Source organism: Nilaparvata lugens, chromosome 7, assembly GCF_014356525.2.
Source record: "Nilaparvata lugens isolate BPH chromosome 7, ASM1435652v1, whole genome shotgun sequence".
In the NCBI taxonomy this organism is placed as follows: Eukaryota; Metazoa; Arthropoda; class Insecta; order Hemiptera; family Delphacidae; genus Nilaparvata; species Nilaparvata lugens.
In genome coordinates this window covers 38,849,982-38,875,766 of record NC_052510.1, presented here as the reverse complement: position 1 = coordinate 38,875,766, position 25,785 = coordinate 38,849,982, and the positions used below count along the sequence as shown (strand labels likewise).

Genomic DNA, 25,785 nt, shown 5'->3' with positions numbered 1-25,785 from the left:
GAATATGATACAATTCCTTAGCTTACAATATTTGGTAGATCGAAAAGTATTCAAGTACTAATAAAAAGATTATGTAGAATATAATTGAATAGATTATAATATCAATAAGTTTCTCAAAGCACCTTATCGCCTTGTAAACCGATGAAATGACGACTTTTAAGAATAGAGCTGGAGCCTATAGTTCATAGCAAAATTGATCCTAGTAATAAGAAATAATTATGAATCGTGTAGGCAAGAAGGTTGTTCATCATGGATTATTCACTATTATGCCCGGTTTCTCCAAGCTCGGTCAAGACATGTGAACACAGTCAAGCTGGGTACAATTTACAAGTAAGTACTGGAATAGTAACTATAGAAATCATATATTTTCCCGTGCACTCGTTATGAATCGTAACCACATTTAAATGTCTCGATCGAGCTTGGTGAAACCAAACATAAGAAAATCAATTTAAGAAGAATAAATTATTGAAATAAATCATTGATACTGGAATGCAAAATGACTAAATGAATCACTATATCTCCTGTGTGAATAAGGCCACCAAAGTTATTAACAAAATGTTAACTCAATTGAACATAACTTTTCATACACATGATGAACATATGTGTTCATCAAGTTCCCTTCAATCTAATAAAATACATAAGTAGCCTATTAAGTTATTAACATTTCGTTAATAACTTTGGTGTGAACCCAGCTTAAATATATTTTTTTTAACGCTCATTCTTTATCAGTTTTGTGAATTCTTTGGATTTTGTGTTTGAAGATGTGCTTCATTATAAGTAAGTGCTTCATTATAAGTGCTTCATTGTAAGCTATGTTTTATTTTTATTTCTATGAATTTCTTGAATAATTTATTGTAAATTGTATTGATGGCAAATAAAAAGAATTGAATTGAATTGAATTGAATTATAAGGGTGAGAAGAATTAACTGTAGGTAGGCCTATTTAACATCTCAAGTTTATCAATTCAATGTCACTTTACAACAATAGCCTGCTACCCCTAGCTCTACAACACACAGTAGCATACAACTCATGATGCTATGTATTATTGATCATGTACTTGCTATCACAATTGATCATGTTTCTAATTTCATGGATTGGTAATAATGAACATGCAAATGCACTACTATCTAGAAAATTATCACTGTATTATCATTGACTGGTTATGTTTGTCAGTAATTCATTGATGATTTTGATAATGATGTAACATGATGAATTATAAATTATTTTAATAACATTGAATAATAATTATACTTAATATTAAGCTAATACATAATTGAACAGCATGAATAGATGTATCTGTTATTGTTCCTGTTACATGAATACAGAATACTATAGCGTGAATAGATATAAATTGATAATTTGGAAACATGTGCGCCATGGGAATTTACGTCATGAACAGACGTAGCCAACGTCAGTTCAATAAAGAAATAATTATTATGATCATTGTTTGTGGTAGTTGTGGGGGGGGTGTCAGTGAAGGGGTGGCTGACGAGGGAGGAATGAGGTGAATGCTGTGAGGTTGGCAGAACTGAGGCAGCAACTCCCCTCCCCGCAACGCTTTGCCAGGCTGTGGCATACTTTGCCGGTGAGAATCAGACGTTGGTGTTGGCGCGTGATGTGACCGGAGAGTGGAAACAACTTGGTCGAAATGCCAAAGCACAAGCCAGTGCCCGTTGAGGACCTCGTCATCCCACCGCAGGACACCAAGATCTGCGGCACAATATGCATGTGTCAGATGACAGCGGTGCTGAGCAGTGTGGCGCTAGTCTACTTGACGGTGGCCATCTACATGCCCAGCCTGCGCGCCTTCAAGTCGGGCATCACCGAGACGCCCGTCATGTGCACGACCACCCGCGCCGTCAACAAGGACAACTGCGACTGGGGCTCGTGCGGCGAGTGGTGTCTCAGCAAAACCTCCGGTGCCTGCATCCAAATCTACGTCAATCTCCGCAACAACGGCAGCAGTGTGTTACTAGCCAATTGTACCAACAGTGCAAACAAGACTTGTTACGGTATAGACCAAGAGAACGCGAAAAAGTCGCGGTGCATCGCCGATGAGTGTCGCAACCTGACGGGCACGTTCAACTGCACCCAAGGCATGTGCATCAACATCACCGACGCCTTCGAGTGTGTCTTCAAGGACACCGATCCCCCTCTCAAGTGCTCCGGCAGACGCGGCAAAATAAACTGTATAGACATAGATGGCTTACAGAACTGTAACCGAGGCACTTGTGAAAAAATTCGAACTCCCTACAACTGTGATCGTCGCTGTGTTGATATACCCACTCGCAATAAAAACACAATACTACTAAGTGGTGATAGAGTGTATTTATCGCAGTGTCAACGTGCTATGGTGATGGGCACAGAACAGGAAGTGTGGAATGAAAGTGATGATAATATTTTGATGGCTAGTTGTTACACTATTGAAAATACGTCTCTGGGGGTACAGGCTACTGACTGTATCAACGGAACGCTGTTGGATAAGAGTGTGCTGAGTGATTTGACCAATTTCACGTATTTGAGTTACTTGAGTGTGACTAATACGAGAATGTTGGATGAGAAGAGGAAGGTGGCACCACCAGAGATGGATCTATTGATTTCGAACGAGTCGAGGTTGTTGATCAACCTGGAAGGGTGTGTGAACACCCTGCGCGATGAGTGCAAGGAATTCCTGAGGGAATACGGAAAGGACGGCACCGACCACAATGCACGTGCTCGTTTCCCGTGCTTCTTTGCCGTCGACAACACCGACGTGGTGGTGGCTCGCTTCAATTTGGAGGCCACCTATCGCGAGTTCCTCATCGCCTCGCTAGTGCCTTCCATCCTCTTCATCGTCAGCTGCCTGACGCTCATCCTCTGCCAGAGAACGGTGGAGGTCGGCGACGACGCCAAAATGCGCTTCAAGCGGAAAGGAGCCGGCAACGCCTCGGAGAAGGACAACGGCCTTGGTGACGCCGGAGGGGGCGACGCTGCTATGGCACTCTGAGATCCGTCACGTAAGGAGTCAAACTATGTTCATAAAGTTGGCTATTTCAATTTTCCCATTCTCATTCAGCCTACTGTGGGAGAGGGGAGTTACTACAAATGTTTTTCTCACAAATTATTATATTTGGGTTTAATGGTACAAGAGGGTCAAAAGCAAAGCAGCACGAGATTCCGTGGCATGACCTTCGGATAGGAGGCCGTTCTCATTCACACAGTATGCCGTACTTTCACAGAATGGATTTCTCTTTTTTTCTGATTTCTGCCCATCTCACTCTACTGAACCACCCCTCTTCACTTTCCGCCCAATTCTGATAACTCCAGTCTGTCCATGAGAGTGATCAATTGCTGTACTCTTCACAAGTGTTAGCAACATGAAATACCCTTGAAATAGATATGGGCTATTTATAACTAATTCGATGTAACAAAATAAAGCTCATTGGGTTCGAACACGAATTTCCTCTAGTAGAAACTTGAAATAGACACGGGCTATTCAAACAGATTCAACGTTCCAAGATACAAAATCTGCCTTTTTTCATATACTTTTCTCTCAAATAATCTTGATCAAAATATAATTAAATTAGATTGCTTCAAGATTTTTTAATTTCTCCTCTGCATGCATACACGACATACAGAGTTCTACTTTCGGTAGTAATTAGATTCAGTTTGCTAATAGTCCATAGAAGACAAATTTATTATTTTTATCAGTACCCCGCTCACAGACTGACACTTTTGGAAAAAGGTCCATATTATTCGGGACTCAAGCTCTTCAATTGTCTACCTGAAGGAATACGGTTATGTGGTAGTCATAGGCTTTTCTTGTCTTCAATTATTACTAATGTACTTGTGGAAGCGTGTCCCTATAAAATGGAGGAATGTTGTGGTGCCTTCACACTTTGAGTTGATACAGATGCATACACTTTGCATAGAAAAATGTTCATGACATGTTACATGCCACTTGAGCTCTGCTCAGATTTGTGGCTTCACGTAACAAATGATAATAATAATTTTATACATCCCACGTGATAGGAATGATAATGTAATAAAGATAGCCTATGAATAAAAAAATAGAATCAAGTTTTTGGAAAATCCTTTGAATTAATCTTTCCTCAGTCTATTACCTTCAGAAAAATACCCTTCTCCATTTATGATTTCATAAAAAATAATACTGTTGTAATGGAAAATGGAAGCATTGAAAATAAATGATTTGGGGACTTTATATTGCATTTTGAACAAAGATTTGACGGGCGCCTCCATGAAGTGAACCTATATAGGCCAATCACAAGAATATAATAAGAAATCAATCAGATATTGATGTTAATTTAAACCTAATTATTTATTCGTGTTGAGGTTCCCTACTACTTGTTATGTTAAAGCTCTTTTATTGACTTTCTGAACCAACAAAACAATATGGGCTACCTGCCCACCTATCACTAGAAAATCTTGTTAGTCAGTCACGAATGCATATATATTTCAAACCACACGCTACAAGTGCTTTTGAAGCCTTATCAAAAGTTTTCAAGCCTGATCTGAAGTTTTTTGTGAAGCATTGGAAATGCTTGTTTGAATATGATACAATTCCTTAGCTTACAATATTTGGTAGATCGAAAAGTATTCAAGTACTAATTTAAAAGATTATGTAGAATATAATTGAATAGATTATAATATCAATAAGTTTCTCAAAGCACCTTATCGCCTTGTAAACCGATGAGATGACGACTTTTAAGAATAGAGCTGGAGCCTATAGTTCATATCAAAATTGATCCTAGTGATAAGAAATAATTATGAATCGTGTAGGCAAGAAGGTTGTTCATCATGGATTATTCACTATTATGCCCGGTTTCTCCAAGCTCGGTCAAGACATGTGAACACAGTCAAGCTGGGTACAATTTACAAGTAAGTACTGGAATAGTAACTATAGAAATCATATATTTTCCCGTGCACTCGTTATGAATCGTAACCACATTTAAATGTCTCGATCGAGCTTGGTGAAACCAAACATGAGAAAATCAATTTAAGAAGAATAAATTATTGAAACAAATCATTGATACTGGAATGCAAAATGACTAAATGAATCACTATATCTCCTGTGTGAATAAGGCCACCAAAGTTATTAACAAAATGTTAATAACTCAATCCTTATAGATTCTATTAGATTGAACATAACTTTTCATACACATGATGAACATATGTGTTCATCAAGTTCCCTTCAATCTAATAAAATACATAAGTATCAAGTTATTAACATTTCGTTAATAACTTTGGTGTGAACCCAGCTTAAATATAATTTTTTTAACGCTCATTCTTTATCAGTTTTGTGAATTCTTTGGATTTTGTGTTTGAAGATGTGCTTCATTGTAAGCTATGTTTTATTTTTATTTCTATGAATTTCTTGAATAATTTATTGTAAATTGTATTGATGGCAAATAAAAAGAATTGAATTGAATTATAAGGGTGAGAAGAATTAACTGTAGGTAGGCCTATTTAACATTTCAAGTTTATCAATTCAATGTCACTCTACAACAATAGCCTGTTACCCCTAGCTCTACAACACACAGTAGCATACAACTCATGATGCTATGTATTATTGATCATGTACTTGCTATCACAATTGATCATGTTTTTAATTTCATGGAATGGTATTAATGAACATGCAAATGCACTACTATCTAGAAAATTATCACTGTATTATCATTGACTGGTAATGTTTGTCAGTAATTCATTGATGATTTTGATAATGATGTAACATGATGAATTATAAATTATTTTAATAACATTGAATAATAATTATACTTAATATTAAGCTAATACATAATTGAACAGCATGAATAGATGTATCTGTTATTGTTCCTGTTACATGAATACAGAATACTATAGCGTGAATAGATATAAATTGATAATTTGGAAACATGTGCGCCATGGGAATTTACGTCATGAACAGACGTAGCCAACGTCAGTTGAATAAAGAAATAATTATTATGATCATTGTTTGTGGTAGTTGGGGGGGTGTCAGTGAAGGGGTGGCTGACGAGGGAGGAATGAAGTGAATGCTGTGAGGTTGGCAGAACTGAGGCAGCAACTCCCCTCCCCGAAACGCTTTGCCAGGCTGTGGCATACTTTGCCGGTGAGAATCAGACGTTGGTGTTGGCGCGTGATGTGACCGGAGAGTGGAAACAACTTGGTCGAAATGCCAAAGCACAAGCCAGTGCCCGTTGAGGACCTCGTCATCCCACCGCAGGACACCAAGATCTGCGGCACAATATGCATGTGTCAGATGACAGCGGTGCTGAGCAGTGTGGCGCTAGTCTACTTGACGGTGGCCATCTACATGCCCAGCCTGCGCGCCTTCAAGTCGGGCATCACCGAGACGCCCGTCATGTGCACGACCACCCGCGCCGTCAACAAGGACAACTGCGACTGGGGCTCGTGCGGCGAGTGGTGTCTCAGCAAAACCTCCGGTGCCTGCATCCAAATCTACGTCAATCTCCGCAACAACGGCAGCAGTGTGTTACTAGCCAATTGTACCAACAGTGCAAACAAGACTTGTTACGGTATAGACCAAGAGAACGCGAAAAAGTCGCGGTGCATCGCCGATGAGTGTCGCAACCTGACGGGCACGTTCAACTGCACCCAAGGCATGTGCATCAACATCACCGACGCCTTCGAGTGTGTCTTCAAGGACACCGATCCCCCTCTCAAGTGCTCCGGCAGACGCGGCAAAATAAACTGTATAGACATAGATGGCTTACAGAACTGTAACCGAGGCACTTGTGAAAAAATTCGAACTCCCTACAACTGTGATCGTCGCTGTGTTGATATACCCACTCGCAATAAAAACACAATACTACTAAGTGGTGATAGAGTGTATTTATCGCAGTGTCAACGTGCTATGGTGATGGGCACAGAACAGGAAGTGTGGAATGAAAGTGATGATAATATTTTGATGGCTAGTTGTTACACTATTGAAAATACGTCTCTGGGGGTACAGGCTACTGACTGTATCAACGGAACGCTGTTGGATAAGAGTGTGCTGAGTGATTTGACCAATTTCACGTATTTGAGTTACTTGAGTGTGACTAATACGAGAATGTTGGATGAGAAGAGGAAGGTGGCACCACCAGAGATGGATCTATTGATTTCGAACGAGTCGAGGTTGTTGATCAACCTGGAAGGGTGTGTGAACACCCTGCGCGATGAGTGCAAGGAATTCCTGAGGGAATACGGAAAGGACGGCACCGACCACAATGCACGTGCTCGTTTCCCGTGCTTCTTTGCCGTCGACAACACCGACGTGGTGGTGGCTCGCTTCAATTTGGAGGCCACCTATCGCGAGTTCCTCATCGCCTCGCTAGTGCCTTCCATCCTCTTCATCGTCAGCTGCCTGACGCTCATCCTCTGCCAGAGAACGGTGGAGGTCGGCGACGACGCCAAAATGCGCTTCAAGCGGAAAGGAGCCGGCAACGCCTCGGAGAAGGACAACGGCCTTGGTGACGCCGGAGGGGGCGACGCCGCTATGGCACTCTGAGATCCGTCACGTAAGGAGTCAAACTATGTTCATAAAGTTGGCAATTTCAATTTTCCCATTCTCATTCAGCCTACTGTGGGAGAGGGGAGTTACTACAAATGTTTTTCTCACAAATTATTATATTTGGGATAAATCAGTTACATTTTTCTTCTATTACAGATTATAATGTAACTGTGTAAACATGCTCACACAATCTTATTCTCTCAACCACTATAGTACAATGCAACAGCATGCAATCTTTACTCTATTATAGATATGCTATATTATTCCCTCTATGGTTGTACTCATAACGTATTCTTATGTCAACTATTATTACTTGATTTGTTTCAAGGAAGTGGGTCCCATCATCATCAGTAAGTGTCAGTACAAAATACATACTTCTGATATGCTGTAGATAAAACCCAATGTCATACTTTTGAGAATGTGGAACAGAACCTTTCATAGGGTCAGTCTAGAGATAAACTCTCCATTCTACAGTTGTTCGAAGATATTCAAATAGTTTTCTAATGAACTGATAATAACCTCTATGATTATGATTGATTAAAGGGTTCAAACATGATATAGCCTTGTTAATAATCATGATAAAATACATATTCACCAAATGCCGATCAATATGTTGTCTTCTGTCAACAATCTCTACAAATCTTGCCATAATCATATGAATAATCAATAATATGATTTGCATGGAAAAACACAATACAATAATCAAACAATAAAGTACTGATTACAGATGAAAATTACTAAGATATTGCAATTATTCAAATGCTAATGATTTAGTTATTATTATTAAATGAAAATCCAAATTAAATGCTGTAATTCACCCCGAATACTTCTGCTACTGCAAATATTGACAACAGGGTGAACAGCTAGATGGAAATTCGATGAGCGCTACTATTCAAAAATTATTTGGCAGCCCGGGAATAAAACCAAGTACCTCCTAATTGCCGGTCAGGAATGCTTACCCTTACACCAAACTGACAATCTCCGGATAGCAGCGCTCATTTTATACGAAGCCATAGCGGCCAGCCAGTCTACAGATGGAAATTACATAGCGACATTACATTATTCGTTTAATAATAATAAGTACTGAATAGAATAAATTCAGTGAATCAACTCTTGAAAGTACAAGAGTACTCTCATTTTTCAAGAAGTAGAATGTAATTGTTGTTAAGCTGTCTTAGATCTGATTGAGACTCTCACTTTATTTATTAATTGAATTGAAATCCATCTCTGATTTTTCCAAGTAGCAGTTGATCTTTCAATGTATTCTATTCTGAATCATTTTTGTTTTCCCCATTGGAATGTGGGCCCTACGATAAAAATATAGTCGAAGAATCGGTTCAAGGAACTCCCATTAGGTTCTATTTGAATTTTATAAATAGCTTGCAGCACGAGAATCCAATGTTGAACTGCTGAATTCAAGTGAATGCAAATTTTAGTACTGCATCGAATGTTTATATGTTGATATTCCAGTTCAAGTAATATTAGTCCTAGTCCCGTCTTAGATAATGCTATGAAATAGCTAAAATTCATGATGATAGTTGAACGACATGCAAAAATAATATCGATTTTCAAGTTTCTATTTCTGAAGCATGACGGATTTGAATACAGTATAAACTGAACGAACACCATTTGACAATGAAATTATGATTTTATGGAAGTTGAGGTATCCAAGATTATTGTAGATTAGATACAGCAATAGAGATATATTGTATTTGGTGATTCCGTTGTATCACATTTATGCAATAGAGATTTGCAAATACAAGTGGAAAGTTGATGAGTAATGTAATCTATTCATCTTAAATTATAATATAAGTTGAGTAAGACGTGAAAAATTTTCTTCATCAATCTGCCTCAACTTCCTATGGGAGACATGTGATTCAACCATTAATGCATCAATTACTCATGCATCAAGCTATCATTATTAACATCATTTTCGACAGCTATGGGTGTCAGTTGTGTGGAGCCTCTATACTTTGCAATTCAATACAAGAAAAATAAAAAATACTTGTTCATTCGTCATTTTCATTAGTTTCTCCAACAAATATTATATTGGCTGAACGCCAATTGTCATGCATTCGTCAACTTCCTGATTCACTTCTTACTTCTTAAACAAATATTTCTCTTTTCTCATAATCTATTTCTTTTCAATCTATCTCTCTTCAATAATTGATGTGGGGAATTGAGAATGACTTGTCTAATTCATTGAGTAGTATTTATATCTTTCATTAAATCATCAAACAAGTACAATAATAAGGGAAGAATGGAGCAGATGTTCAAAAATGAAGTAAAATATCATACAAATGTTGAAAAGGGTGAAAGATTCTGAACATTTTTACACGGTAATAACATGAGGAATTTCTAGGAGACTTGGTTCATACCTGGTATAAAAGTACCATAATATGGTACATAATAATGTAAGAACAATATAAAATATTATATTGTTCTTACAATTTTGTTCTTATTCAATATTCTGTGAATTTGAAGTATGAGGTTTTTAGGAAGTTCTATTATCAACCTATCTAAATTTTAAATTGTTTGTTCCATTTTGATTTGTAATTTCAATATTAATGATTTGGTGTAGGGATTAATGTGAGCATAGCCACATACATAATATTTTGACGATTCAAGACAAAATTGAGAAATAGAGGAAGTTTTGGGCAATTATAGCTTGTTTTTCTCTCCTAACTATATTGTATAGTTTGCTATATCCAAAAATTAATTAAATTATTATGATATTTATTCAACATTATAATTTCCAATAACAGAAATTATCCAGTATTATGTGTATGGCAACGCATGAAGCAATTTATACCCTTAGTTTGTTATAGAATTCCATGTTGGCATTTAAATACCAAAATATGGTCTGAAATGGCATCGAAAATCGAGCATAAAAAATCAATATTTGAAAGGTAGCCATGTTTAAAGAAGGTATAAACAAAAAGTCTTCTAGTAATTTTTCATGTTATTCATGTCAAAAATCTTCTACCCTTTTCTACTCAGCTACAACTGAAATCGATTGCGTGATAGGCATATTTCCATCATTAGGTTTCCAATCCAAAAGCCAAACAACCTTCCCGAATACCGTGCTTGAAGAATCAATCAAGTATTCTTCGACTTTCGAGTGGCGGCTCTATAATTATGCCAACAAAATTTCTGACAGTTATCGACTATTATTGATTATTGATAGCACCGGAACAGAATTAGTCGCTTGTACTCAATAATTATTATTGATGTGGAGTGGAAAAGCCAGCCCAAAGACCTTGGCAAATAAGAGCTGTTATCTATGGAATGACTGCGACATTTCTATTGATCCCCACGGCTTTCTTTAGAGCGCCACTCACCCCCCCCCCTTTACTACACACACACATACAAGATCACCTCGCGTCGAAAAATATACACGCCAACGTAAATACACTGTGCTTTGTTAGGGTTCTTACATACACGAGAGATGAATAGATTATCATGTGAACGCGAGTATGAAACTTTATTGTTATAATGTTGTTTGCTAGAGACTACACAGTGGAAATAAGAGAAATAAGTTGCATTTATATTGCTAGAGACATTGTTAAGGAAAAATAGCACATCTAATTTATTCTTATTTCAGCATGTATAGGCCTATTGTTTATTTTTTCAAGGTAACATGTTACTAAATACATTAATTTATTGATTTTGTTTGATCTTTTCTTCTTTAATATTCACACTCTTCTATATTGGAAATCTCAAACACCCTTCTCTCTATCTTTACATTTTCCTAACATATAGGTAGGCCTATACAAAGTACCTATTTATCATGTATGAAATACATGAAATTTCAGCTCAATGTTTGAATTTCGAATTCAACGTTTCTCATTGAATTACTAGTGCAAACAAGGTTGAATTTAGCAGTCCACGACAAATCAATATATTTATGCATTATTTTGGACCTTTTACTTATAACTTTTATAGAATAATTTATGAATTACATGAACAATTTACATCAGAATATTCTGGAAAATGTAACTCACTCCAGAATAAAATTTCTGCAGATTCTCTGATGTAGTTTTCTCAATATTATTTAAATTCTATTCGTAGTTTCCATTGCTATATTCAAATACTTATTGTGACTAACTTGTTAAGTAGTTGATATTCCACTTTTGAATCATTTTTGCCGACACTGCAGTCTGAATTTAGTGAAAAATAATTGAAAAGTGGAAAATGAAAATATCACAGAAGTTATTTGTCAAGTTTGTGGTTGTAAGCGGGAAGCGGGAATAATATCTAACTGTTTTGCATTTGTGCATGTTTCAGGCATTCCCCTCCTCCAGGATAGTCCTACACACCAGCAACAGCACGTCTTCTCGTTGCAGGACTATTGACTGGCCATGCAGCAAGCTGCTCACCAACGCATCTGTAAATATTGACTATTACTTAGCACTTGCCAACGCAACGCAACGCAACGCACGGAGGGGAAAGCGTCTTCGCTCCTTTTTGAGACCGCGATTCCGCACTAAGAATCGTCGTTGTCGCCCGAACAAAAAGACTTTCTAATCAAATTTATTACGAATTTTTTATAAGTACCGTCGCAAACCAACTGTGAAGGAAAGCACGTCTGACAGGGAAAAAATTGCTCATACAATTTTATCGGCCACCACCAACAAACAAAAGTAATCCACGCGGGAAGCCAAATTATAATCCAGTCCTTCCATGGTGAATAAAGCAGCATGGTGCTTTTTATCCTGTGATTTTGTTAGTTACTAACAGAAGCCAAATAAGTGATAAAAGACAATTGCTTTATAAATTTATTATATTAACGACCTTCCACGAAACTATTCTCTCATAAGTTTATAAAATATAATATTAATCGAGGATAGCAACAGCGAAATATATAAATTACAGATGTTCGCTTGTTTTTGAAAATATCAACGATATTTTTTTTAAACTAAACACAAAATTACCAGGAAGAGCTAACATTGATCTTCCATATTATAGTTATCCACGTAACTATCATTAGAAATCTCGTACACTTACTTGTTTATCTTTGGAGAAGCTTTGAGTTATGTCAGTTATAATAATGATAATAATAAATTAAATTCAGACGGCAATGTTAGAAGATCATCGCGTAGATCACCAAATCGCGTCATAGAAAAAACGTTAGTAGCGGTTCGCCTTTTCTCTCAATTAAATTCGCTATTAAACTCGCTTGATGATTTTTAACTAGAGATTTGAAGAGCTAGATTGTTAGTTGCTGAACTAGGTTAAACAAAGAGAAACAATAAGAGGGAATTTTTAGATTCGAGATTTAACGGTTGAATAGCTTTGTAGAAGTAGTTGTTTGAAGTAGGGGGAACCTAGAGACGAAAGACATATTATGTAATAGGAGTTCAGAATGGTATTCAGTAGTCTAAAAAGCATATAAGAGGATATACAACAGAAATAAGAAGTGTGTGAGTGATTTGCTTGAACCTAGAAAGTATAATTTCAGTTAATACGAGAAAAGTAATAATTTCTAAAAATTGCCAGTAGTCTAGAAATGCAGACAGTATATATGGTATAAACTGGGAAAAAATGGTGGAACTTTTGAGCGATCAGGAAGGATAGAGGGATGAACAAAGTTTTTATCAGAGAATCATAGTGTTCTTTGAATCTTGAGATAGAGAGACAACTCAGAATAAAAAAGGTTTCCCAAAGAATTTCCAAGTCTATATTGATCAATATAATTGTGGATTAATTGTTTGTGTGTGGATTTCTAGACCTGATATATGAGAGTAGCAGCGTAAGCAAAGGAAAATACTTGCAAAGATTACACCGAGAAGTTGTTGAAATCCTAGAAATCGTAGAGAGAAAATCTCCTAAGAGTAGGGGAGAACTGCGTGTAGTGAGGGGTAGGAGGTTATGATAATTAGCTAAGTGGTACATTTAACCGTCAAGACGAGAAAACGAAACGGCCTCAGCATAGATTCGGAGGAGACCCGGATCATAATGGGGGCGGAGGAGGAGGAGGAGGAGGAGGAAGAGGAAGAGGAGGAGGAGAACGAGCATGGGAGTCATGAAGGGGAAGAGGTGGAGGATGAGGAGAAGGATCCAGCCACCAAGGATCCAGGAGCGGATGAAGAGGTGGAGGAGATTGAGACCCTCATGGAGAAGGCTAAGTTCTACACGTCGTTATGTATGGGTACAACTGCCATTTTGTCGGTGTTTGCGTTCCTGTTTCTGATTCCGTTCATTATAGATCCGGCCATTTCGACGATCCTGGCCGACTACCAACAGGAGCCCGTCACGTGTGTGGCGACCGAACACGTATACTCGGAGGGACTGAGCAATTGCACGTGGGCCTCCTGCCGCGAGGGATGCACCACCGCCGCGCTACGCTGTCATCAGATACGTGTCAACTATTCGCTCATCACATTCGACAACTGGACCAAGGTTAGCTTACAAACAGGTCACCGTCCCACTTAATCCCACTTCATTCATGAGTCTAAAAATCGCTTTCCGCTGGATCAGAACCCACCTACAGTTGAAGGTCTACCCATCTCTCATCATCCAGTGGGTAATGAGACACCATGTTCGTGTCTTATTACTCACGTACAAGCCTGAAGCTCATGTGGGTATCACCCTCAGCAAAGCATGGATAAATCTTCCCTCTTCTCTGAACATAAATTGTGCACCATATTGTGAGATATTGGATGGCTGTTATGCTCCACATAATATACAAAATTTTGCTCAAATGAATTTACTGTTTCCGTTTTAATGCAGGAAAATTTCTTATCATTCAACATTTGCATTCTATATGAGCATATTGAATGATAGAAGAGGATTCATTAGAAAGTTACGCTATCAATACATCATAAAACTCTGGTAAGATAAAATATTGTTCTCTCTGGATATCATTTTTGTCCAAGGTTGATACAAAAAAATAACTGTTTTGTTCCACATGATGTACAAAATGTAGCTGAAGTGACCAAACCAGTTATGAAACTGGAAAGGTTCCGATTATAATTCTTTATTTCCATACTATAAGAATATTGATATGAAATGATCAGCCCTCCTCACTGTCAATCTGCAACCGAAAAAATGGTGATAATTCACCGAAAAGTGCATAGTTAACATATATGTGTCATGAAGAGATGGTGAATATGTATATTGATATTTTAACTCGAATTGTTTTGCAGAATTGGTAACTTAGACGAGAGTTCATGGCAGGCCTATTTCATTCTCAAAAATGGTGTGTTTAAAATAATCAATTTAAATCATTATTTTGCTATCAGTGTTTTCTACGATTATTATCTATGTATTCAGTCGTTACGATAAAACCTTTCTCGGTTTCGATTGTTGTTTATCCAGGTCAATTATCCAGGTGATTTTGTAATTTCATGATATAAGGCGCCATAGTGCATGCAGACCTATGCGCCACGAGCAAGCGCAATCCAGCTGTTGCTATGCCTATTATAACAGCTGTTTCTGTAAAAAAATACACTTATAATACGCTGAACATCAGCTGATGAGAAGCGAAAGAAATGCCTGTTCCTTGCGCATAAATCTGTACGCACCTCTAAAGTCTCTTCGTTCAAGCACATACATTTGAAGCGCTAAGGTTCTCTTCACACTTAGTTACGCAAAGCTAAAATAGGTCCTATCTCTTAAATGTTAAATCCACGCTACGAATCTGTCCCGTTCACATTAGCGTAGCGTAGCTTTCAATATTGAGGGATAGGACAGCTACGTCTTCCAAAGACGTATTCCAGTGTAGCGTATCATCATCAACACTGTAAGTGTGAAGACTACCTTAAATTCAAGTAGTTGCTCAGAGTTTTATCTGGAAGCGTTGCTGACAGTTAAACATCCCGTCTCACGGCGACAAAATTGCTCCCTCATTCATCCCTGTATGCTTATTATTGATTATACACAACTATATTACTGAACCACATTAATGCTTTGTCCCTCGAAAGCTCGTCATCCCACTAAACTTTGTCACTTTTCCATTGACAGCTGAATACTCCAGTGGACCAAATCGACTGGTTTGTCAACGACACAAAGTTCTTCATCAACACAGAGGGCTGTGGCTACCCGCCGCGAGTCAACTGCTCCGTATTCGCCAAAAAGTACGGCTACAAGAACCTCGGCACGCCCTTCCCCTGCTACTACAGCAAGAACTACCCGGAAATGGTTGTAGCGCGCTACAGCTGGGACGATAACCTGCGCTACATGATTCTGTCGCTGATCATCCCCAACCTACTGTTCGTCATCTCGATCAGTGTGCTCAGCTACTGGTATTGTCCCCGCTGCAATCAGGAGGAGGCAGACATCGATACCGCCTCCTTCGTCGAAAAGTTTCCCCCACCCAAGGATGAGTGAGTTACACTTCATTTTATCATCATTTTCCGCAAAAATTTCACAATTCTTCAATAATTAATTGAAACCCCAATTGGTAGGACAACTCCCTTTATTCCTAGAAATCGTGTGTCTGCCCATTGAAAATAGTTAATTTTATTTGTTATTTTGCTATTAGTAACTCTTTATGTTTATTATGTATGTATTCAATTGTTACGATAAAACCTTTCTAACCCTCACGATTTGCTGAATAAATAACCCTCCACCATTAAAAAACCATACACAAGAAGATTTCTCGTGGGATAGGGCATGCCGTACTATTCAGCCTATATACCAAAGAAAACTACTAAGGGGAGACTCTGTTATAAAATAGAAAACTGAACATTCTGATAAACAAGAGTAATTTCATAATTAAATAATAAATGACTACGATGCCTATTTTGTTTTTCCAACTAGAGTTAATTTGATTACCGGTATGCAGAGTTGGTTTGAGTTTGATAATCATACCCAATCAACTGTTATCGACAGTTTTATTCAAAGCTAAAGAGGATTGGTCATTCAAGGTATGAATGATTTCCAATAACATTCACATGCTCGTTTTTCAACTAAAGTTATATTAATCGTTAGTGATAGCTACTCATTCAAGAAATGAAAATTGAGCTTCGTTGAGGAATTGTCTGTGATTGTTGAAATACTTGATTTTCTATTATGTCTCTACAATCATTCAAATCTTCTTGTCCTACTCTGTATGTTGATTGACGATGACTCCATGGGTATTCAGAATGAATTCTCGCATGAACAAAACTAACCTAGTGGGAGATGGAGAAACAATATGGAGCTTGTAAAATTAAATTACAAATTAACAAAATTATCTTTATAATAAGAGAGAGTAGAGTTGTGTTTTTTCGTTTGTTCGCATCGGAACAAGTCAACTTGTGGATTGCATACCGGAAAAACGGGAATTATTTACATCTCCAAATTTTGCACATGGATTCTAAAAATATCAATCTCGTGCTCCTCGAAGCCCATATTTCAATTTTCCTTCTAGATTTCTCAGAATGTTCAAATGTTATTCATGGGACATGAATTTATTATTGGAATGTACATACCATAATGTTAAAAAAGACTGTAATCTAGATTACCTCTTCAAATCAGATGGTTTGAATTGGTAACTAAATCAATAATCAGTCCAATTCTGTAAGGTTGGCATTAATTTGAGGAAGGTTTCTGATCAAGATTCGAGATCTGTTACTTTATTGTGTTAGTACCAAGTTGAATAGGGGAGAAAAAAGTCTGAGAACGGCTTCATATCTAATACACAAAGGTAATTTGATGGTGGGTGTGATTGAGGATCCTACTCAAATTGAAAATACTTCTTTACTATGACTTTACAAATCTGGTCCGTCATCTTGGATCCACCATATTGAATGCAACTTTATTTTTTTAAATAGGAAGGTTGTCGTACGATACATGATTTCAATACAGAATTTCAAGACAAAATGAATGGCGAAAACCGCACATCGATATCTCAAACCGTATAGATGATATTCACATTATTAATCAATACTATGCAAATCAGAAATGAAATGCATAAGTGGTATGATTAATAATATGAATATCTTCTATACGGTTTGAGATATCGATGTGCGGTTTTCACAATACATTTTTTCTCCAAATTCCGTATCGAAATCACGTATCGCATGACCACCTTTCTATTTAGAAAAATAAAGTTGCATTCAAAATGGTGGATCCAAGATGGTGGATCAGATTTCTAAAGTTTTAGTAAAGTAGTATTTTCAATTTGGGTAGGATTCCCAACCACACCTACTTCGGAATCACATTGTTTCATGAGAAGATACTGAGCATTTCTCGGACTTTTTTCTCTCCTTTCTGCTTTGAATAGTATTGATTAATAACGTGAATATCTTCGAAACGGTTTGAGATATCGATATGCAGTTTTCGCCATTCTTTTTTCTTGAAATTCCGTATCGGAATCATGTATCGCATAACCACCTTCCTATTTAAAAAAAAAAGTTGCATTGAATATGGCGGATCCAAGATGGCGGATCAGATTTTTAAAGTCATAGTAATGTAGTTTTTTAAATTTGATTAGGATCTTCAATCCTTTGTATTTTGTTTTTGGCAAATAAAATTCATTCATTCATCCAATCACACCCACCGTCAAATTACCTTTGTCTATGAGATATTAAGCCGTTCTCGGACTTTTTTCTCTCCTATTCAACTTGGTACTAACACAATAAAGTAACAGATCTCGAATCTTGTTCAGAAACCTTCCTCAAATTATAGTTTGAGAGTTATACTCTGTATTATAGTTTCGTTCATCTCTGATATAATATAAGGAATACAGGAGACTGTTCTTCACTATACCACAAAACATTCCTTCTTGAAAAAACAAACATATATGCACATCTGATTTATTAGAAAGCTCCTCAATCATTTGGAAAATTGTGAAGAAATCAATGTTTTTGGGAAGGGATTGAAAAGCTTTTTGATAGCTGGAGTATCCTATAAACCACGGAAGAGTATGTGTGGACAAAGGGTTCATTTGTGTGATATTTTCTTTTTTTTATGTGTTTTGAATCTTGACAATTCATATACTCCAATACGAATCTCTGGGACGCTTTTAAAAACTAAACATCTATAAAAACGAGCACGGTTCGTTGAAGGCCTGAAAACGCAGCTGAGGCTGCCAGCTGGCTGCACCTGGTTTTGCAACGTTGCTATTCTCCCGAAACCGGATATTTTCCTAATTGGATCCATGAGCGATATGGCCAAACCCCAAACAAACTTATTCAAGTTCGAAAATAGTGATACAAAAATAATTATGCAAATTTCAAAATAATAAAAATAGACAGGCAATGATTCTGTACAATTTGAGACCACCTCATCATTCCTCATATTATTGAGAACCAACTCACGATGTATTTCATCTGTGTATCCTCGATTCAATAGATATTTTAATAGAGAATTTCATAAAATTGGAATTTATTTATTTAAACATGCTAAACATTTTCTCTGGATGGGATTTGTTCAATTCCTTTAAAATTCAATGACGCAAAACTAGATTAATTAATATTGAAATTTCCAGGAATCGCCACCTGTATAACTTGTTCTATTCTTCGGATAATAGTCGATTACAACTTTTCAAAATAGTATTTTATGTATTCTTTACAATTCAAAAATAACAAAAAACAATTATATTTAGGTACAGTATAGAATATGAATACAATCTATTGTAAGTTCAAACAAATAACTTCATGATGTTCTTTTAATATTATAACTCATTCAAAATCACTTAATGAATAAATAATATCCATCAATATTTCCATGATTATCGATCATGATTCAAATATTTCTCTATCCAAATAAGAGCTTTAGAAGAGTAATCAATTTCTTTCTTTTTCAGAGATATGGAGGACTACGATACTAACGATTATTAGACAACGTAGACTACGTTAATTTCTCGTCACTTTAGATTAATCGGAATTCGTGAAAATCTAGAGAATTGATTCTGCATCATCATAACCATCTCAATCATCATCTTCCATCTCAGCAGTTAACAGAATGACTCAAAATTTTAACAAACCTTCACTTAGTTTCAAGGGTTAAAATCGCTAATCTAAGCTTAGATCATAGCTTGCTCACCGATGACTAAAATGAATTCAGCACTCATCGTTTTTATTAAATTTCCCTGTTACTAAGACAATCCATCTCACACATTCTTCTCATGAACCACACTCAAATTTATTAATTTATCTCTTACTAATCATCATGTTTCATAATATCTTGTTCTTAATCACACTTCTTTAAAACCTTTATAAATATTCGAGAAATATAATTGCTGTCATAGTATTTTATAGAATTTATCAGTCCACTTTGAATATTACTAAAGATTAGGTTGAACGATTACATCAATCGTGATTGCAGTAATTTAGCTCGATCTAGAATCGATATTCATCAAAATACAGTAGATCTAGTAGGCTTGAGTTTGGAATCTGACTAAATATGTATGTTTTAATTCAAGAACAAATATTGAGTTTATTACTATATTTTATATCATGTCTGAAAAATGAATCATAAATTTTAAATGCTTCCACTAATCTAACTACATCTACATCAGATCTTTGAGTAGTTGACATTTTCAATAACAAACTATTTGGGATAAGCAAATTTAAGTTCAATAAACTCACATTTGAATAAAGGAATGAGTATCTATCGATTTGTTTAATACCGGTATTCCTGAATAAATAGTCATCATTCTCGATATGAAACTAGTTTCTTGGAGCTTCATTGAAGCTTTGAGAGAAATCGTATCAAATTCCCGCCAAGATACAGAGAAATTTATTTCATGTGCATTTCAAGTTCAAAGTGATGCTAATTATTTTTGTTGTTGAAATTTTTGGAGATACGGTAGCGGTAGTCAATGAGCTCCTCAAAAACTGAGAATATTGATTCAACATTGTGTCATTTTTCATGAGCCATCATGAAAAATCTATTGTAAAAGATGAAATTCAGCTCAAATATCCAAAATTGGTTCTATTGAAACTGATCAGCATCAACTTAATCAATTCATCAAACGATCCAATAATTCACTTATTTTATTTACTACTGAAATAATAGGTTCTACTCATTTATACTGCGAATCAATACTTTAAATGCATGAAATTCATAATAATATGATAGTTCCAATCAAGGCACTAACACCTATTACTTTGTATTGTTACTACCTTGGTTTCAATAGTTTCTAGTTATAAAGAAATTGTATCAAATTCGTAGTTTATTAAAGCTAGCCGCATAACATCCCTACCAGAAGGACAAAAATGTTATAATGTTAGTTCATTTGTCCGAAAGAAAAGAAAGCTATGGATCGTATACTTTTGTCTAGTGATTCATCCTGACAATTCAGCTTAAATTATAACTAGCTGCATCCTGCATGTAATAGAAATCTATTCAATCGAATCTTTGAGTAGTCTATTTGTTCATTTATGTGGAATTAAGTTATACAAACTATGTTGTGTGAGGACAACTTCTACATAATAAATCAAGACAAATGATCAAGTGATGAGTCAGATAATGACTTGGAGAATTGAAAACTCGTTCTGAAAGTTAACACCACTCATGTGTGTAATCTGGATGCAAATTATAGTACAGTGGTTGAAAATTACGGTATTTGTATGAAGTACGATATTACTCTTAAAAGTTTACTCTTTCGGATTAAATACAATCGTACTCAAAAATATGGCATGATTCCATATAAAGTCAAACAATATTTTCTGTTGAAATTAGCTCCGATTTATGCATTGCTATCCCTATACTTTGGACAGACTGTACTCAATTATGGATGATAGTGCTCTATCTTACTTGGAAGAAAAGTGATATTGTTCAAAAATGTTGCTCAGTGAGGAAGCATCCCAATGTTTCTGAGCAGTTCTCAATATAATCAAACTTCTATAATATTTTGAAATTGAAAGCTAAAGTTAGATAACAGAAGCCAGTTCTCTTATCGCTCTCGGATGCTCTTATTTGTACTCAAAACATTAATAATGAACCTAATCCTACAGGCTAAATTATATTATAAATTATACTATCCATAGTAAACCTATGAAGAAAACGAATTGTGTATGATACATGATTATTCTGATCGTTATTGAATTCCGTTATGATGAATGTTTTTAAAAACGATTTGGATGAAGCTTATCATTATTCCAAGCTGAATTCCATGTTCCACGAATAGGGATATGTACTAATTGAATGTTATTCTCCAACAGCTTTAAATAGAATTAATTTATGGAGTACAAACTAATTGTTGCTATTAAAAACATCAATGCGTTTAAAAAAATACTCGCTTACTCTGATGTAGATAACGTCCCATGTTATAAAGTATGATTTGATTGCAATGAAATTTTAAACTATTTTGCTTTGAATCAGAAATATTAAAGTGGTTTATGAATAATCATCGAGAAATTTAATAATTCATTTATAATGCAAAGAGTATCATAAATTACACTAGAGCCAAAGTTTAAAGTTGGAGTAGTTTCCCAAAACTGACCACTCAATTCTCAGAATATCTTGAAAACCCCGATCATTGCAATTATTCTCAATCTGACTAAATCGAAAAGTCATTAGTAATGAGAAGCGAATCACGTCCAATCATTATCATCAAACTCTATGAAAACTCTTAAACAATGCTTGTCCAATTTTATATCCCATGAAAATGATCAAACGCATATTTTGATGAAGCATTGATAAAAAGCAATTGTGTCCTAGTGACTCCTCTATAAATATCAGACTGATTTATCTCAATTACTGTATGAATGTTGTTAACATATTATTATTAAGGATATCTATATAAGTTTAAATACTACTGAAGATTATGGTATTTTATTGCTCGAATCCATATTGATATTATTCAAAGAATATTAAGTTTTGAAACTAGTCATTGTTGATTAAATAGCATTGAAGACTTTACGGAAAGTTAATGTTACTCATTCTGAATGAGCTTGATAATTTATTGTTATATCTTCATTTCTATGGTATTTATTTTGAGTACTGTAATAGATTTAAAAGTAAAATTTAAAGTACGAACATCACTATGGGAATGAGACTGTGTTAATGCTTGAAATAGGACGGTAGCCTAGGCCTACTTGTTTCAAGAAACGGTGTATAAGTTTAGATCATTTGAAGTGATTTGATGGTTGGTGATGTGAAATTCTTTATGGAGTTTTCAATTTATTACGGAGTTGGCATACAATTTTCGCTCAGTTATGTTAAAACGTTGTTTGTTAAAACTGAAGGTTTCACTCGTTCCTCTACATTATCTAGCTGAAAATCATAAAAAAGGTAATTCATGTTTATTATTGTGATGTAACAACAATAATATGCATATTGCCTGAATTGTAATCTACTAAATCTAAATCTAATATCATATTTAATTGATATTATTTCTCACAGGCTATAAGTTATCCATAATAATAGTATGAATTATATAAATCAATCAAATGAACGAATTCTCAGATGGAATTTTAGCTGATAATAAGAATATCTGGTTTTTTGTTAATTCATATTGTTTTCAATTATTATTGGCGAGTTATTTTTGGATTATCACAATTTAAACTTGAAATTATATTCAATAAAGCGCTCACGGTTTACAGTGTTCAAGTTTAACAATGATACATGATGAATACATCGCAGTGTTACACTTCTTATTATAGCATCTGAATTCATCTTGACTAATCAGATACCTCACCTTTTATAGCAAGGCAATAACCTAGCAATTTATCAGTTCTATTTTCACGACCATTCAATTCCTAAACACAAATACATTTATAGTAATATTATTCGACCCAAAAAATTATTTCAATCTAGAAGATTAGATGAGCAGATTTATGAGAAAATTCAAAGTAGGCCTACCGTAGTGCCAAATGATACTATTCAGGCTTGCACCAATATTTGAATAACTCATCTTCATTGTAAAAATATAGAATAATAAATATTATCATTTTTAACATCCCATTGTAAAAGAATAATCATAACTATAGGTTATTCATATGTTCCATAGAAAAATAATAGGTCAAAGCAAATTTCTTAAAACACAGTAACATGAATAGTTTTAATAAAATACAAGAAGATGAAAAGTTATGAATGCAAAACTTAACCAACTCAAAGCTTTAATTATTGACCGATCAAGGTCACTTATTCATTCACAAATTCCTTCATAATCTAGTTATGATTATTATTATTATTATTATTATTATTATTTTATCGTGATTATTTTATACGATTACACATTATCTATTGAAAATATTCTTCTTATGCACATCTTAGAGTACATAGTTTTGTACAACATGATATTGTGATATTAATGCTAATGGTGTATCTTAATGCCATTCAGGTGAATGACGATGTATGTTTCCAGTGCAGTGAGATCTGGAGTGTGTGTGTAAATTCAAATAATATGTAAACAAGTTTAAGACAATATGATGAAAAATTAAATTAATTAATTCTGAAAGTGGTGTGGTCTTTTCAACCTCCTGAATCATTGACTTTGGATTAATAATCGTATACCTTACTTTACTGAGACAATTTTCTCAATTAATTGATAACTTATACCTTAACCGAATTTGATGTGTTCCATTTTTGAAAAATTCCAAATATTTTATACATTACGAAATTTTTCATTGTTATTCATTTAAAATCGAGCATTTTTTTCACACTCAATGCATTATTATAATGTTCTCTCATTCTTATAATCAATCATTCCTGTTTCATTTCTGAACAATTTTATTCAGTTGAATTTCATTCTATTAAATTATTATCCTATTCCTTCAAGATATTTATATTTGAGATGAAATATCTTCTTAGATTATTAAATTATCATTTTGCCTCTTCCCTAGGGAACATCAAAATCAATACACCTGGAATTTCATATCATATGGATACTACTAATTAAGAGGGCTAGGGACATTTTATTTAATTCACCAACTCATTAATCTACCAGATAATGAAGTTAGTTCTCACGATGATTCAAAATCAAGAGAAAAAACTTCATGCATCACTAAATTATTTTTATATAAACTTCCAACTTGGAAAACAACATTAATTCCTAGATCCCACGTTTAATAATAATTACCGAGTTTTAGGCATGTATATTATTTTACATTCCAAAAATATTGAATCTTATTTGCAAGCTATCAACTCGTTGAATATGTTCGTTGAATAGGCTTATGGCAAAGCTTCAATGGCAGAGCTTATTCTGATCATTTTAATGCTTGTGATTGATTGTATCCTCGATTACTAACCACACATGAAGAAGACAGAATTACGAAAAGTGTGCGCAGTCGACTGTCAACCAGGAGATCATCTCCAACAACCCAAGTTAGGAAATATTTGGAATTTATTTTGAAATCTGGAAATTTATCATAAAATGGCATAGAACCACCTGAATTCAAGCTCAAATATTCACCTGATTCAACTCATTTGTAGTAACTTTTGACCAAAAAAATGGTTACTGAATCAATATTTTCTTATTTTTTAAATACGGGAACGTCTAAACTTGATGGAAAATTCACTTGTGCAGTGAGTAATGAATTTTGAAATCGTGAGATCTTTATGAAGTGAACTTCCTCCAACAATAGAATTGACGAATGACGTATAGCCTGAGAGACTAGAGACTGGACGAAATGAAAATGAAATGATTGAAGGAATGAAAATACATTCAGTCACCTCACTCACTCAACTGTTATCTGATTAGAGAGATCTAATCAGTTAAAAGTTAATTCAGAAGTTATTCAGTAAATTTCTCACTTAACTTAATTGTATTTATAACACAGTTGCTAGAAGCACTGTTAAATGGATCAATGGATCTTTTGTTATAATAACATCATCATTTTCAACACTTTTTCATTAAAAATACTGGTCGACTGCAAATATAAGCCCAAGAAAGTAATTTTGCAATTCATCGAGAATAAAACACCGGTAATACTCTATTACCAATAATGAAAATATCTTTCAAAAAGTCTTCAATACAACTACATCTCATACGTTAGGCCTAATTTACCACTATAATTGCTAACTATTATCCTACTCACTCTACAGAGATTATGACTGGCAAATCCCTGAAATTACAGCTTACCTGTAAAAAAGAGAGCAAGTTCAATTGATTATTTTGAATTGAAAAGTATCTCGAGTATCTATCAAGAAAGATATTATTGTGTGGAAAAACTTCTCATGACAGTTTTATGTATATTGTTAGTCAATCGGGAAAAGTTCCTTCTCTTATTCTATTTTGACACAAGTATTTTTTATGAGGAATGTGAAAGACCAAAATCCACATAAATGTCATTAAGCAAAAATATTATGGGCTCGTGAGAAGTTACATATATCTCTAGGAATTCCACGGTAGAGCTAATCAAGAAAAATATTATTGTCTGGAATAAACTTTTCATGAC

General features: G+C 35.1%; 3 protein-coding genes across 4 annotated transcripts in view; all 3 read left to right on the top strand.

Annotated features, from left to right (window-relative positions):
• Positions 1-23,846, top strand: part of LOC111050189 (protein tipE) — a 47,090-nt gene extending 23,244 nt beyond the window's left edge. For both annotated transcript variants that reach the window (XM_022336463.2, XM_039432719.1), the window contains exons 2-4: positions 11,798-13,912; positions 15,476-15,837; positions 19,245-23,846. In XM_022336463.2, the coding sequence (XP_022192155.2) occupies positions 13,469-13,912; positions 15,476-15,837; positions 19,245-19,278 (840 nt within the window). In that variant the 5' untranslated portion in view covers positions 11,798-13,468 and the 3' untranslated portion in view covers positions 19,279-23,846. The remainder of the gene's footprint in view (positions 1-11,797; positions 13,913-15,475; positions 15,838-19,244) is intronic.
• LOC111050188 lies at positions 1,589-11,918 on the top strand. The gene is made up of 2 exons (XM_022336462.2): positions 1,589-2,996; positions 11,798-11,918. Exon 1 carries the CDS (start codon positions 1,649-1,651, stop codon positions 2,984-2,986), a length of 1,338 nt encoding a protein of 445 aa, XP_022192154.1. The 5' UTR covers positions 1,589-1,648; the 3' UTR covers positions 2,987-2,996; positions 11,798-11,918.
• On the top strand, positions 6,106-23,846 carry LOC120348866. The gene is made up of 4 exons (XM_039432716.1): positions 6,106-7,517; positions 11,798-13,912; positions 15,476-15,837; positions 19,245-23,846. The coding sequence occupies exon 1, from the start codon at positions 6,170-6,172 to the stop codon at positions 7,505-7,507; it is 1,338 nt and encodes a 445-aa protein (XP_039288650.1). The 5' UTR covers positions 6,106-6,169; the 3' UTR covers positions 7,508-7,517; positions 11,798-13,912; positions 15,476-15,837; positions 19,245-23,846.
• Positions 23,847-25,785: the final 1,939 nt, after the last annotated feature.